This window comes from Limanda limanda, chromosome 3 (assembly GCF_963576545.1).
Source record: "Limanda limanda chromosome 3, fLimLim1.1, whole genome shotgun sequence".
In the NCBI taxonomy this organism is placed as follows: Eukaryota; Metazoa; Chordata; class Actinopteri; order Pleuronectiformes; family Pleuronectidae; genus Limanda; species Limanda limanda.
The window spans coordinates 21,139,021-21,151,648 of record NC_083638.1 but is presented as its reverse complement, the minus strand read 5'-3'; the positions used below and the strand labels follow the sequence as shown (position 1 = coordinate 21,151,648).

Here is a 12,628-nt window from a genome sequence, read left to right as displayed (position 1 = left end):
AAATGTCAGTGCTTTAACCGACTCCTTTCACCCCTATGTTGGAGCTAGTGGCACCTTGACGTGCAAATATGCAGATCAAAAGCTGCTGCCCCATTCTATCACCGTCAGTAAATGTAACAAATTCTGCCATATAGTAACAACAATTGATACAATTAAACTCCCAATAAAACCTTTCCGTTACATATGGATAAAGCATAGTTTTGTGAAATAAAATAAGACATGATGTCAGAATTCTTGTAAGGCTGATTTTAAACATATTTTAAAGATAATACACTGAAAATCTTAAAAAGAAAAATGACGAATTAATAATTGATCAAAATGTTTTTTCAGATTTTATTTGAACCAATTAGTTAATTTTGGCAATTTCAGAAATCAGATTAAAAATAATCTATATATTTTGATAAAAGGTTTTTAATAAATCTACTGTGCTGCTATTTACAATTGTGTGTTTTGGTAAACCGGCAAAGCATTGCAGTAATCTAACCTGGTTGAGGTGAATGCATGTACCAATATTTGTGAGTTGAGATTTGGGATGAGAATGTTCTAAGTTTTGATTTATTCTTCAAATGATAAATTGCTTTTCTGGTGATGTTCGTGATGTGATTTTCAAAGTTGAGACTTAAATAAGTGAAAGCATGGGATGTCTCGTCGCTTGCTGCCACCATTCTCAGTTTTGAAAACCAGTTTGGGGATGAAATAATTCATTTATAGGAGCCTGAATTGGGACAGAAGCTAATATTCGATAAAAATATTGCTCCTCTGGCTCCACCTACTGCTTGTAATACAGTTTGGATGAATCCAATGCTTCCATTGCGAAACCACCAATCAGAGCCTGGAGGAGTGTCATTGATGTCCACAGTAACCACACCACCACCTCCTTTGTTTCTGTATTCAAGCCATTTTTGAATTATGATTAAAATGTTTAGACGGGCTGGTGTCAGAGAGCTTATATTCTGTCTACACAACTACATTTAACTACACTACATTATTTTGACTTGCGTCAAAGTACTGTTGTTTTAAACGAATATGGTAATTACACTTAACACATGGTTATCTTAGTAATATAAGGCCCCTCTATCCTGACAGTATTTACAAAGTGTGTGCCTTATTAAAAGTGGACCTGGTTTGCTAGAGGAGAGTGCAAGTGACTGGCAAATGCTAATTGGTCAATATCATCTGTTAAAATGAATTAATTCTATCTTTCTCAAATTTATTTATGAGACAAATTTCTTTCCCTCCACTGCTAAATCGAGGGCAAGCTTCAAAGTGGCGATCTTGTGCTCTATACATGCTCAAAATGTCAAAGCCAGAAGCATTCGCTGACATCAAGGAAGAAGGAAAAGGACTTGATGAGCACTATTCAAACCGGAGCCTTGTACATGCCACATTTATTATTCACTCAGCTTGACAGCCACAAAAGGCCCTTTCCCGTTTGAATCAGAATCGCATATCACAACTCTCAGCTTTAATTGATTTTCCTCTTGATGGCTTAAGCGTCAATGACGTTACAAGGTTGAGGAACAAACCTTGTTGCGTGTGATAGACTCTGTTCACATGAGCCTGAAATCTTAGAGGAAATGGTGGATGGTAGATCTGACGCATTAAATTTAACCACTGGCACGTGTTAAAAAGCTTTGAACTAGATGAAAGCTGGATACGGCTTTTTGCCCAAAGGTCATGTTGAATGTCAAAAAGCATACCAAAAAGAATACGGAATTATAAGTGTGAGGCATCATACAATTCAGTGCTTTCCTTTGCTTGGTATTAATAATAAATGTAATAAATAAAAGCATGGTTCAAATGCTCTCTGAATAAAGATTGCCTTTTGTCACCTTGCCTCCCCCTCACTGATAAACTTAAGTGTTTCGCCGAGGAGGAATGGTTGAAATTCAATAAGTAGCCTCATTTTCCCCAGATGTTTTAGTCAGGGGCTCAGTCTTCATCTAAATGACTTAAATGCCCTTATTGTTATAGAGTAAGCCCTTCCAAATTTGGTTAAAAGCACAGTCTTGTCGGCACTTGAGTGCCTCTTGGATAATTGGATTCTATCTAAGTCCTTTTCTTCCTCCATCCTCAGTACAACAGCAACCAACGTGACTTGAATGCCAAAGCTGCGTGGCAGTTGGGCTACACAGGTAAAGGTGTGGTGGTGTCCATCCTAGATGACGGAATAGAGAAGAACCATCCAGACCTGATGCAGAACTACGTGAGTATGACTCCTAAATGACCTAGGTTCTCTGCGGAGAAACTGTGCTACACCCAGCCACGAACCTTTTTGAATTCAAGAGAAAAATGTCTTCCTGCTGCTAAAATGGAATTTGAGATGGATTCAAAGAATCATTCCATTTTGATGGTTTTTATATGTGACTCTAAAAAGCTAATATATCTCTTTAAAGGACCCAGATGCCAGTTACGATGTGAATGATGGCGACCCAGATCCTCAGCCCCGATACACGCAGCTTAATGATAACAGGTAGAGTAGAAATCTGCACAGATAAAAATGTTATTTCCACTCTTATCTTTGTCTTTTGGCTTTTCCCTTTCCCTGTCTGATAACTGCTAACTGACATGTAAATGGGCCGATTGCTGTTTCTCATCCACTGCTGTTTTCTAAGTGCATCATTTATGGGAACACGTCCAATTAAAGGTTGTATCCTGTGGTGTTGTTTTGTCCAAGTTTTGAATACAAATCCTCTTTAATTTTAAAGTAATTACTTAATGTTAATCCTGTCTCCGAATCACAGTGTGTGGATTTGCTTTAGCCTCATAAATTGCACCGGTACCACCAGGGCATTTCTATAACTTGGATAAGAAGAGAAAATCAACAGTAGGATTGATGAGGACATATCTTTATTGCAGCGGCCTCTGCAGATGGCATAGGGAGTTGTTTACCACCACAGAGATGTCTTGCAGAGAATTTATGGAATTAAGTTCATCAGCATTAATGAAACCGAGCAGATCTCTTGGCTCTGAAGGGCCACTGCTCGTTTTTTTATTCATTCCCACTGCTTGCCTCCCATCTGACTTTAATTTCTGATTTGCTGTAATCTGCTGTTTGTGGGCCACTGGCCGGAGAGGATTTTATTTATTTATTTTTATGTCGAGGCTCAGATTCATTACTGTGCTGTAGGTCATGTGACTGCTTATGATTACCTTACAAAGATGCATCAATGCTGTGCCGGAGAGATGGTTTCATAGCAGGATCTCTGTTGTTTTGATACTCTATCCAGCTTTTTTTGTAATCTTATTTTAGAAAAACTATTATTGATCCACTCTGAAATAAGCTTTGAATCTCCCATCGAACAGACGGATCAGTTTGTGGAATTTACCATATTTCTTTATATGTGAGAAGGATGTATTCAGACACACTGTGCTTTATATAAGGTGGATGCTGATATTTCAAGGTGTGTTATAATCTTATAAAATACATGGAAAATGTATTTGTATTTACACATTTTTGTGCCATGGTGCCTGAGACAGTTTACAGCACATTTTTCAACAAAAGCCTAAATGATGGGATTTCTTGTGGAAGAATGTGGTAGAACATCCCTCTGGTGTAGCTCCACAGATCCACAACCTCTGCCAAGGCACGCTTAAGCTCTTTTGGCGGCTAACAGTGGCCCCAAGCCGAGCTAAGACACTTACTGGGGATGTTTCCTTCATTTTGGCTGCACCTCTTTCCTACCCTTGCTCACCCTGGCCCTTATCTCTTGCCACCCAGCTCCCCGTGTCGCGTTCATGGCAGGACCAATTGAGAGGGAGTACGTGTTTCTTTTCCCTTACTTTACAGCGGGTTATTGCAGATGCTTGTGTAAACAACCTGTGGGCGGGCATGAAACTGCGTAAGGCTGTGTAAGACTGTAAGTGTCTGTTCCCTGCAGAAAGCACAAGTCTGTTCACCTCTATAAAGCTGTCTTTCTTTCCCTGCATACGGGCAGCACTGAGGATGGCTCGGTAGCAATGTGACTATTCACCCTCGTGTTTATCTAAGACAGCATGGGATCTAGATGTTTCTCTTTCCAGGGTTTCCTCTGACTTGTATCAGGACAGTTTCCAAATGTAAGTTTTCTGGCTAAGCAGGCAGTCTTCTGCAGAAACATTCCATTCGTTGCCTCTTGATTTAGTGCAGGGCCACCAGAATGACACTTTTCAACATGTGTAATAAATATGCAGAATTTCTGTTGATTATGATTCAGTGAAAAAAAACCAAGATAAGGGTACGGTGCAAACTGACTGCACATGTACAGTGATGGATGAAAGGACCTATTTAAAATGTACTGCAAAAAGCAGGCTGATCCATTTTACCAGACCCCACATTAATCTCTCATATTCCTCTCTTTACCATGCTCCATAAACATCCATGGACCTTTTGTCCTGCAAGCCTGCTCATTAGTAAACTGGCAGAACTATTACCAGACTTTAAGAATGAGCAGAGAACAACAGTTGTACAGATTTACCTTTTGAGGTTGGGAGCAGCCCAGACAGTAATGAATAGCAAATGTGGCTTTACACGGCCGCAGGATGTTCAGTGATTTTAAACAATTACCCTAATGCAAGATAGAGAAAATAAATGGATGAAAGATGTTGCATGTCTGACAACAAATATGGGCAATGTCTGGGAATCTGAAGATAAAAAAAGATCAATGCTGTGTTGGATGAGGCTGCATTTCACAATATGAAATCACAATGCAAGACCATCTATTCAGAAATGCTTTGATACAGCTCCCTTTCGGAGTGCATGTATAGCTTTGATATCTAACTCAAAGCCTTTTCATAGTTTATGAAATTTTTAACTAGGTCTCCAATTTTGATACCGAAAGCTATATTGAACTCTTTTTTTCATCTCTTTGTTTTTCATTATAATGCCTCTTCTTGTTAATGTATATGTTTATTACAAACTCAATTTAAATTATTACATGTGACGCTTTTGTGATTGCTCTGTGTTTATTCAAAAACCTTTTTGTTGGCCAGTGCAGGAGAGAGTGAATACCTGTCCCACCTTTCCATGTTGTTCTCAGACCTGGTGTGGAAACATCTGCATGATAATAGCATGTCTCTTTAGCTAGTCTCCAGAGAGGGGTAGTTAAGGTTTTGCACAGTGATAATGGTTCTGCCAGCTGTCGGTATGAATACAGATCACGTTGTCGGTCTCGGGCCAGCAGCCAACTGTAGTGGCTGTAACCACAGTTGTTCTCTCTCCGTAATCGGTACAAGACTTCCCTGAAATTGCTCTTTGTTCACTCTGATCTCCTATTATCTCTGTTACATAGGTTGTGGGACTCCTGAGCTCAATGCATCTGATGCAAAAAGGGTGTTTTGAAGTTGTTTTTTTTAAGATCAGAATGAGTCTTTAATCAAGAATCTGTTGAGAGGGATTAGCAAGGGCATGTTTTGAATAAAAGGCACATGTTGGTCATAATGTAACTGCTGTTGTGAGTGTGAGTTAGCAGATGATGCTGGAAGCGGTACCGATGTGTAGCAATGTGTCTTAACACAGAGTTTGCGTAATGTTGGGAGTGTGGGAGGGACCCACACTAATTGACTGTTGCTTCACTGAGCTTTGTTGTGGCCTGCAGGAAGCTCATGTAAATCTAGCTGCTGTATTCATTTTACCCAAGTGTGGCATGTCGAGACGTGAGTGTGCAGGAGGAAAACATTTTATTTATTGAAAGGACAATGTAATAATGCATGGGACAAATACAATCCTTTGTTTTATTTTAATTATGAAAGGAATCCGGAAAAAACGGTATGTCTTGATTTTCTCATCCAATGGACTTCAGACTTGGTGGATGTGCTTCTTAAGACACAAGTATCAGTTCTTGAGACCCCAGGTATCAGTGTCATCACAAAATGTTCCTTCATGAATTGGTAAATAAAACCCACCACCTCTATCATGCTAGTTTATGTAACAGTGCTTATTTTCAGTCTTAAAACTCTTGATGCCTTACCTGCCATAGTGTCTTACTTCTTGACTGAGTCATTCCTGAATGTTCAATTTGATTGAGATAGTTATTGAATAGTGTTATAATCTATTTGGGTATTCAAAGTATGTCAGACAGTCTTTCAGGTCTGTATTCTTTGTGACTGGTTAACAACTGATTGAACAATGATGTACTTGTCGTGACAGACAGCTCTTTTTTGTGCTGCATACAAATTCTAGGAGTTTTACAACTGGAGCATTTCATGTGATCTCCCGCGCTGTAGCTCTTTCACCTCTTCAGCTTCCTCTCTAAACCCCCGGGCCTGGAGGTTGAATCCAGGTTTGGTTTCATCTGATGCCAATCTCATTAGTAGAGATGTGTGCATGCAGACAAAAGGAGGACGTTTAGTCGAGCCTTGCCCTCATTGTCGGAGTACCGGTAGCTCCCTAAGGCATCTCATCAGGACTGATCATCCTCATGACAGTAGAACTCGCTGAGTCAATTAGATATGGAATAAGTCTCATTTGGCTAAGTGGGCCATAAACTATTTAAATCTTAACTACGGTGCCATTTTTAACATGAAAAATTACCATAAACCAGTTTAATGAAGCTGTATAATGGCTTTAGGCATATGTTTGCAGGTAATGTTAAATACTGATGTAGATATCAGAGTTGCTTCACAATTTGTGGTCAAATGAGACATTACCTGACTTCCAGGTCGCTCATTACAGTCTGTGGACTAAAGGACTCTGAACTCAATGAAAACGATTCAATGTTTATAATAAGTGCCTTGGCTCAAGGCTCCATTTTCCTACAACACCAATAATTTGCAACACCTTATCCCTTTTCCACAGGTCAAAAAGACCAGTAGACACGAGGGTTATAACTATCATTAGTTTTATTTCGAGTGGCTTCCAGGACAATATGAAGGATCTGTTCTTTAAATCCTTTATATGTTTATGTATACATTTTATGTCCATAGACTGCATGTAAGTATGGAGGACATATTGGCTGAAACGGTTGCTAAAGCTTTTCAAAAGCCCCCTGGTGGCTGGCTGCAGTACAGGTCATAAATCCCACTCCTACACATGACACTACGACATGAACCAAACTTAACTTGAGTCATAATACTCATTAAATCAAAGTTTCTCATGGATTGTTTCTGTCCTGTTAGGAAGTTCTTATCTCACCGATGTATTTTCAAGTCTTAATTTTCCCAGAAAGTTTTGTAACTACAGTGTCTTACTACATTATCATTGAGCCAGACCTATCTCCACATTTTGTTCTTGTACTGTCCCAGAGGTGCATGGTACAAGTTTCGACATTGTAATCTGAACCCTTTATCTGAAATTTGTGAAGTATATAAATGAAATATGATTTGTAGCAAGTTGTCCTAAAATGACACTTACTGCTAATGTTTTTGTTCAAGCTGTAGTTTCCCCACTCAAACTACGAAAAAACCTTGTGTGAATGCAACATTACATGAAGTAAGATTTGACCTTGAAGGTAATTCACTGCACTAAACATTGTTGATTGGATTAACAGAGAGCAGTTGTGCTTGCAAATTGTTTAATGAAAATGCCTTTTATGTTGGAAAACGCTCTAAGTCATGTTGAATAAAATATCAAGGCGCAAACTGCCTTCACATCAGAATTCATTCAGTTTGACACATAGCTGCACTCTTCTTCCCTTTTCATTGACCCGAACAGTGCGTGGGAGAAGTGAAAGGATATATTCTTGTATCCACTTCATCACTCCCATGAAAATCACTCCCAGAAAACCTGATTATGCAAGTAGTCCTTGCATAATCAGGTTCAGAAACCAAGGGCTTCACCTCTTTCACAGCATTTGTATGCCGTGAATCAGTCGGCTGCGTAAATGACTTTAATGAATCTTTCAAAGGGAAGATTTTGGAAAAAGTTGAGTGGAGTTGAACAGAGGAGGGATAGGTCTGTGCATGCCTGGCGTTCCTGTTGCAAACACCTGGGCTGCTCCTTATCAGATGCATCACAAACACTGATGCTGTAGGTCATAAGACCAGTAAACAGAAGAGCATTTCCAGAAATGTTGAGATAAAGTTCGCTGGAAAATTGACCAGATGGCTTTAGGCTGTTAGTAATACATAACATTTTCCTACAGTCCTACTTACAAGTGAAGAAGGCTGTAGCTGATGAATGTGGCACTCACATTAACCTCCATCCTCTCAGCTTATCGTCATGTCTCAAGAGATCTTTGTGGACTGAGGAGTAAAAATATAAATACTCTGACTTTCTGTCATTACACATGTTTTTCTTTAAATATATCAAAGTCTTAAGGATTATTAAAACTAGTACACTGCTCGTTCTAAACCTGTCTGTTTGGAGTGGGATGTTTGCTTGGCCTGTGGTGATGCTGGTTGCAGTTCTGTTTCTGAAACTGTATAAGTGACCTGCAGTATCTGTGGCAAGTGTCGACTGACTGCAGGGCTCAGTCCACAGAACCCTGATGCTACTCCAGCGCTGCTGTACAAAGAGAGGGTCACCTGTTTTTCAAAGTTCAATGAAGCATGACTAAGTACGCAGAACCCCAAACTGGAGGATCAATTGACATGCAGTCAGTTATGTTGATGAGTCCAAGCCGCCAGTGCTATAGAGCACTGGTCGCCTGTTTGTATAAAGTTTATGAATTAATATTGAATATACATCCTCTTTCTCTCTCTTGACATCTTTGTCTGTGTCTTCTAAATGTAGGACACCTTGTTTTCGCTGGGTGATGTTTGTTTTCTTTTTGTTCATTTTTGTGCCTCTCGAACGTTGAAAGCATCATCTAACTCTCCAGCTCATTCGCTGTTAATCCAGCAGGAGATACCCTGCTGTGTGTGCGGATGCCCAGAACGCATTAATAGAAGCCTGTTTGTGTAAATGGTTGCTTCAGTAGTGAGCATGCTTTGTCTGAAGGTATGGCACAGTTTTGCCAAACCTCCAACTATCCTGATCGGGAATGGCTGCAATCCAGAAGGGATTGCGTCATGGTTTGAAGGGCGTTAAGGATACATATCCATCTGGCTGACCAGGGGGATGCACCTGACTGGAATGTGATGTTCAGCCCCGCTGTAGCAGGTTCTTGAATCTCGTTACCGCAGATCTATCCAGTGAGGCTCAGGCTTAATGAAAGACCTGTTGTGAAAAGGGCAAATCTAGTTCGCATTTTCCTCCCATGTGTGATGGTAGTCTGTCATCTAATTTCCCTGCTACCTTGACTTTATTCAGGTGCTCTGTCTGCGCTCCAAGGTTACTTAGGCAGTATTTAACATATGGTCAGCTCCGCTCGTCTCATCAACACAATGTTTTCTTCTGGATAAATGGGAATTCTTATTTGTTTAAATGGATCAAAGCCAAGAATCTGTCTTTATAAGTTTGTTTTGTCTCAGTCTGCAGCTCAACCACAGCACTGAGGGAGCACATTCTTTCCCAAGACATCTTTGTTTGAGAAGGACACTACCTTTGGATGTGTGTAAATGTATATGTGTGAGCGAGGGTGTATATGTAATATGTAATATAAAATATGCTTCTCACTTTCTCATTCTTCCTGCTCTCCAGGCATGGAACACGGTGTGCTGGAGAAGTGGCAGCAGTAGCCAACAATGGGATCTGTGGAGTCGGTGTGGCCTATGACGCCAAGATTGGAGGTATGGTCAAATAGAAATACATGGATTATTTCTATAATCTAAGAAGAGTACTGACAGAAAGGCTGAAATACTTGTTCCACACAGCCTGCGTTATTGTCAGTCAGTTTCTCAGGCACAGCATGCCACTGAATCTTTCTGAGCATCACCACAGTTATGATGCGGATTAGCTCTTCACTGTAAGAGTCTTGTTTGTTTCATGGAGTCACAGTATGGGGAAAAAGCACTGTGATAAAAAAATGTATCTAGTGATAAGCACTTTCTGAAATTGTAATGCTTTAGATTTTCAGATCTTTTGTTAACGTAATGTCAAACTTACTGTTCTCTCCCTGTGCACAAGTGAGACAAAAATTGCTGATAAAGCTCTTCTATTGTTCTGCCCCCTCATGTATTAAGTTTGAATATACGTTGACAAAACATTATATACATTTTGATGTAATGAAATTCAATACACTATTACTGAATTACCAAATGTTCAGTATTAAAGTTCTATAACAAATAGGGTTTACGTTAGAGGTGGATTGGTTAGATTGTACAGATTATTCCATTTAAACTACTAACTCAGTATAATCAGAAACATCTGGTTGTGCTCGTGTTTCCTCTAAAGAAGTCGGAGAACAAGAGAGATAGAGGCGTCAGTGTTTGACTGCAGTGAATTGTTTTTATGGTTTGTCTAAAGCCATCATAAGATATTTATTGAGGCCCTGTCACAGATAGACTGAAGACAAATTGTCAGAATACACATTTCCCAGGTGTCATTGCCTGAAGAGCCAGCGTCTGTTAACACCGTTTTGTTCATGTAGAGTGGTGCAGGCTTTAATCTTCTCCCATTTTCACAGGGTTAAGGTCATTGCTTAAGACCCAATTCTTCTCACTGGATCTCGTCTGTTATTGGGCAATATTTTGATTCTTAAGTATTTATGCCATTTAACTTGTTATTACACTTATATGTTCAATTTATTCTTTGTTTTAATGTATATCTACATATTCTTTTATTCTCGTCTTAAGCCTGTCCAGTACTACCAACAGTGGTTAAAGTGTTCTATAAATATATTTTGACTTGACTCGACTTAAGAAAGGATCTAAAGTAAAATATAGTCCACATAAATTTTGAGCGCTTTGAGTGGTCATCAAGACTAGAAAAGCACTATATAAATACAAAACCATTTACCATTTAAAGCCATTATCAATTCTATGACAGTTTGCTGCTAATAGAATAATCTGTTATTTTAGATTGTTGGTTGGACAAAAAGCTAATTGTTATTGACATTAACATTTTATGAACTAAATATTCTAGATACATTTTTAAATGATACGAAACCCTCAAAGGATAAGCAGGATGGATGGATGGAAGTATTTTCTGTCCTATAATTTTGCAAGAGGCACAAAGACAGTGATCTTACCCAAACAAGCCTGTGTTCTTACTCCCCTGCCTTTTACTTATTACTATATGAGCGCTCGTGTGAGCTAAAAAAAAATCCTGTTAGCATACATGAATTCACTCAGCAAATAACACATCGATTTAGATGAAAAATATTGCTCTGCATTTGACGATCCGAGATGACTGCTGTGGTGCATTTAATGGCAGTGTTAATTCCAAACATAATATTTTAATCACAGAATTAACGGTTGATTTGTTTGTGAGAGAGACACACAGACCAACAGCACAGAGTTGGTACAAAATGTGACGTGAGCAGCAAAATATTGTGAAATATTAATTTGTTTGTTCTAAAAAGGATTTGCACCCTGATGAGTTGTTGTGCTTCTGCCTACGGGGAGAGGGTGTTTTTGTAGTTTCTGCCGCCATTCTTCAAAAGGAGCTTCAGTAACTCGCTGATATTAAAAAAACAACAAAGTTGATTTGCATAAAATTTTCATTGTGTTGTAGTTATTTTATTATTTCATGATGTTTTATTTTTTTCTCAGTGTGATTCTAACATTGAAGCTACATTCAGTAAGATATTAGGATGAAAGTGAGTTGTTGTTGTTGTTGTTGTTGTTATGGTCACATTGCTGGTACATGGACTTTGTTAGTGTTTGCTCATTTCTTATTGCTATGCTGAGGATGTGTTGTACCTTTCAGTGTTGGATGCTCAGTGTCATTACTGTTCTGCTTATTCCGGTAGCCTCCAGCTTACTTCTAGCTGTAATAGAGTTTGAACCCTGTCAGAATAGGGCCATAACTCCAGTTTTTATTATCATTCCAGATGGAAAGTGGGAATGTACCACAACACATTCAGCTTTGCTAATATAACAAGTGGGCTGCGTGTTGTCATGTAGGTGGAGCAGGAGACAAACGGTGTTGTGAAAAACCTACACATGTGATTATATCCACATTTAAGGCTTTTTCCCATCTGTAGGATCTGAAGTAAGAACTGAAACAAAGTTCTTTTGAATCATGTTTACTCTGTGATCCAAAAAGCATAAAGTGGCAACCTCTGAGAGTCACCACCCAAGCTGAGTGTAGCCAGAAATTTCCATTGTCTTTGTTTTACTTGCCACCTCTCACTGCTGCAATTTATTTCTACTAACTCGTTTGACAAAATTTGGATCCATTCCCTTAATTACATTACATTATTACATTTCATTTAGCTGACGCTTTTATCCAAAGCGACTTACAATAAGTGCATTCAACCCTGAGGGTACAAACCAAGAACAACAAGAATCAAGACAGTAAAATTTCTTCGAAATAAAGCAAAACTACAGAGTGCTATAAGTAAGTGCCATTTTAGTGCTACCAAAGTGTTAGTTTTCAAAAGTGGTTAGTGGTTTTTTTTTTTTTTTTTTATTATTATTCAAGGTACAGTCGGAAGAGGTATGTTTTTAGTTTTCGACGAAAGATGTGTAAACTTTCAGATGTCCGGATGTCGAGTGGGAGCTCATTCCACCATTTAGGAGCTAGGACAGCAAACAGTCGTGATTTTGATGAGTGTTTAGCTCGCAGTGAGGGAGGAACGAGTCGTTTAGCTGAAGCAGAGCGGAGAGAACGTGCTGGTGTGTAGTGTTTGACCATGTCCTGGATGTAAACTGGACCTGATCTGTT

General features: G+C 39.1%; 1 protein-coding gene across 3 annotated transcripts in view; it reads left to right on the top strand.

Annotated features, from left to right (window-relative positions):
- furina (furin (paired basic amino acid cleaving enzyme) a) overlaps positions 1 to 12,628 on the top strand; it is a 78,458-nt gene that overhangs the window by 45,321 nt on the left and 20,509 nt on the right. For all 3 annotated transcript variants that reach the window (XM_061067943.1, XM_061067944.1, XM_061067942.1), the window contains exons 5-7: positions 2,078 to 2,206; positions 2,397 to 2,473; positions 9,500 to 9,588. In XM_061067943.1, coding sequence (XP_060923926.1) covers positions 2,078 to 2,206; positions 2,397 to 2,473; positions 9,500 to 9,588 — 295 coding nt within the window. The remainder of the gene's footprint in view (positions 1 to 2,077; positions 2,207 to 2,396; positions 2,474 to 9,499; positions 9,589 to 12,628) is intronic.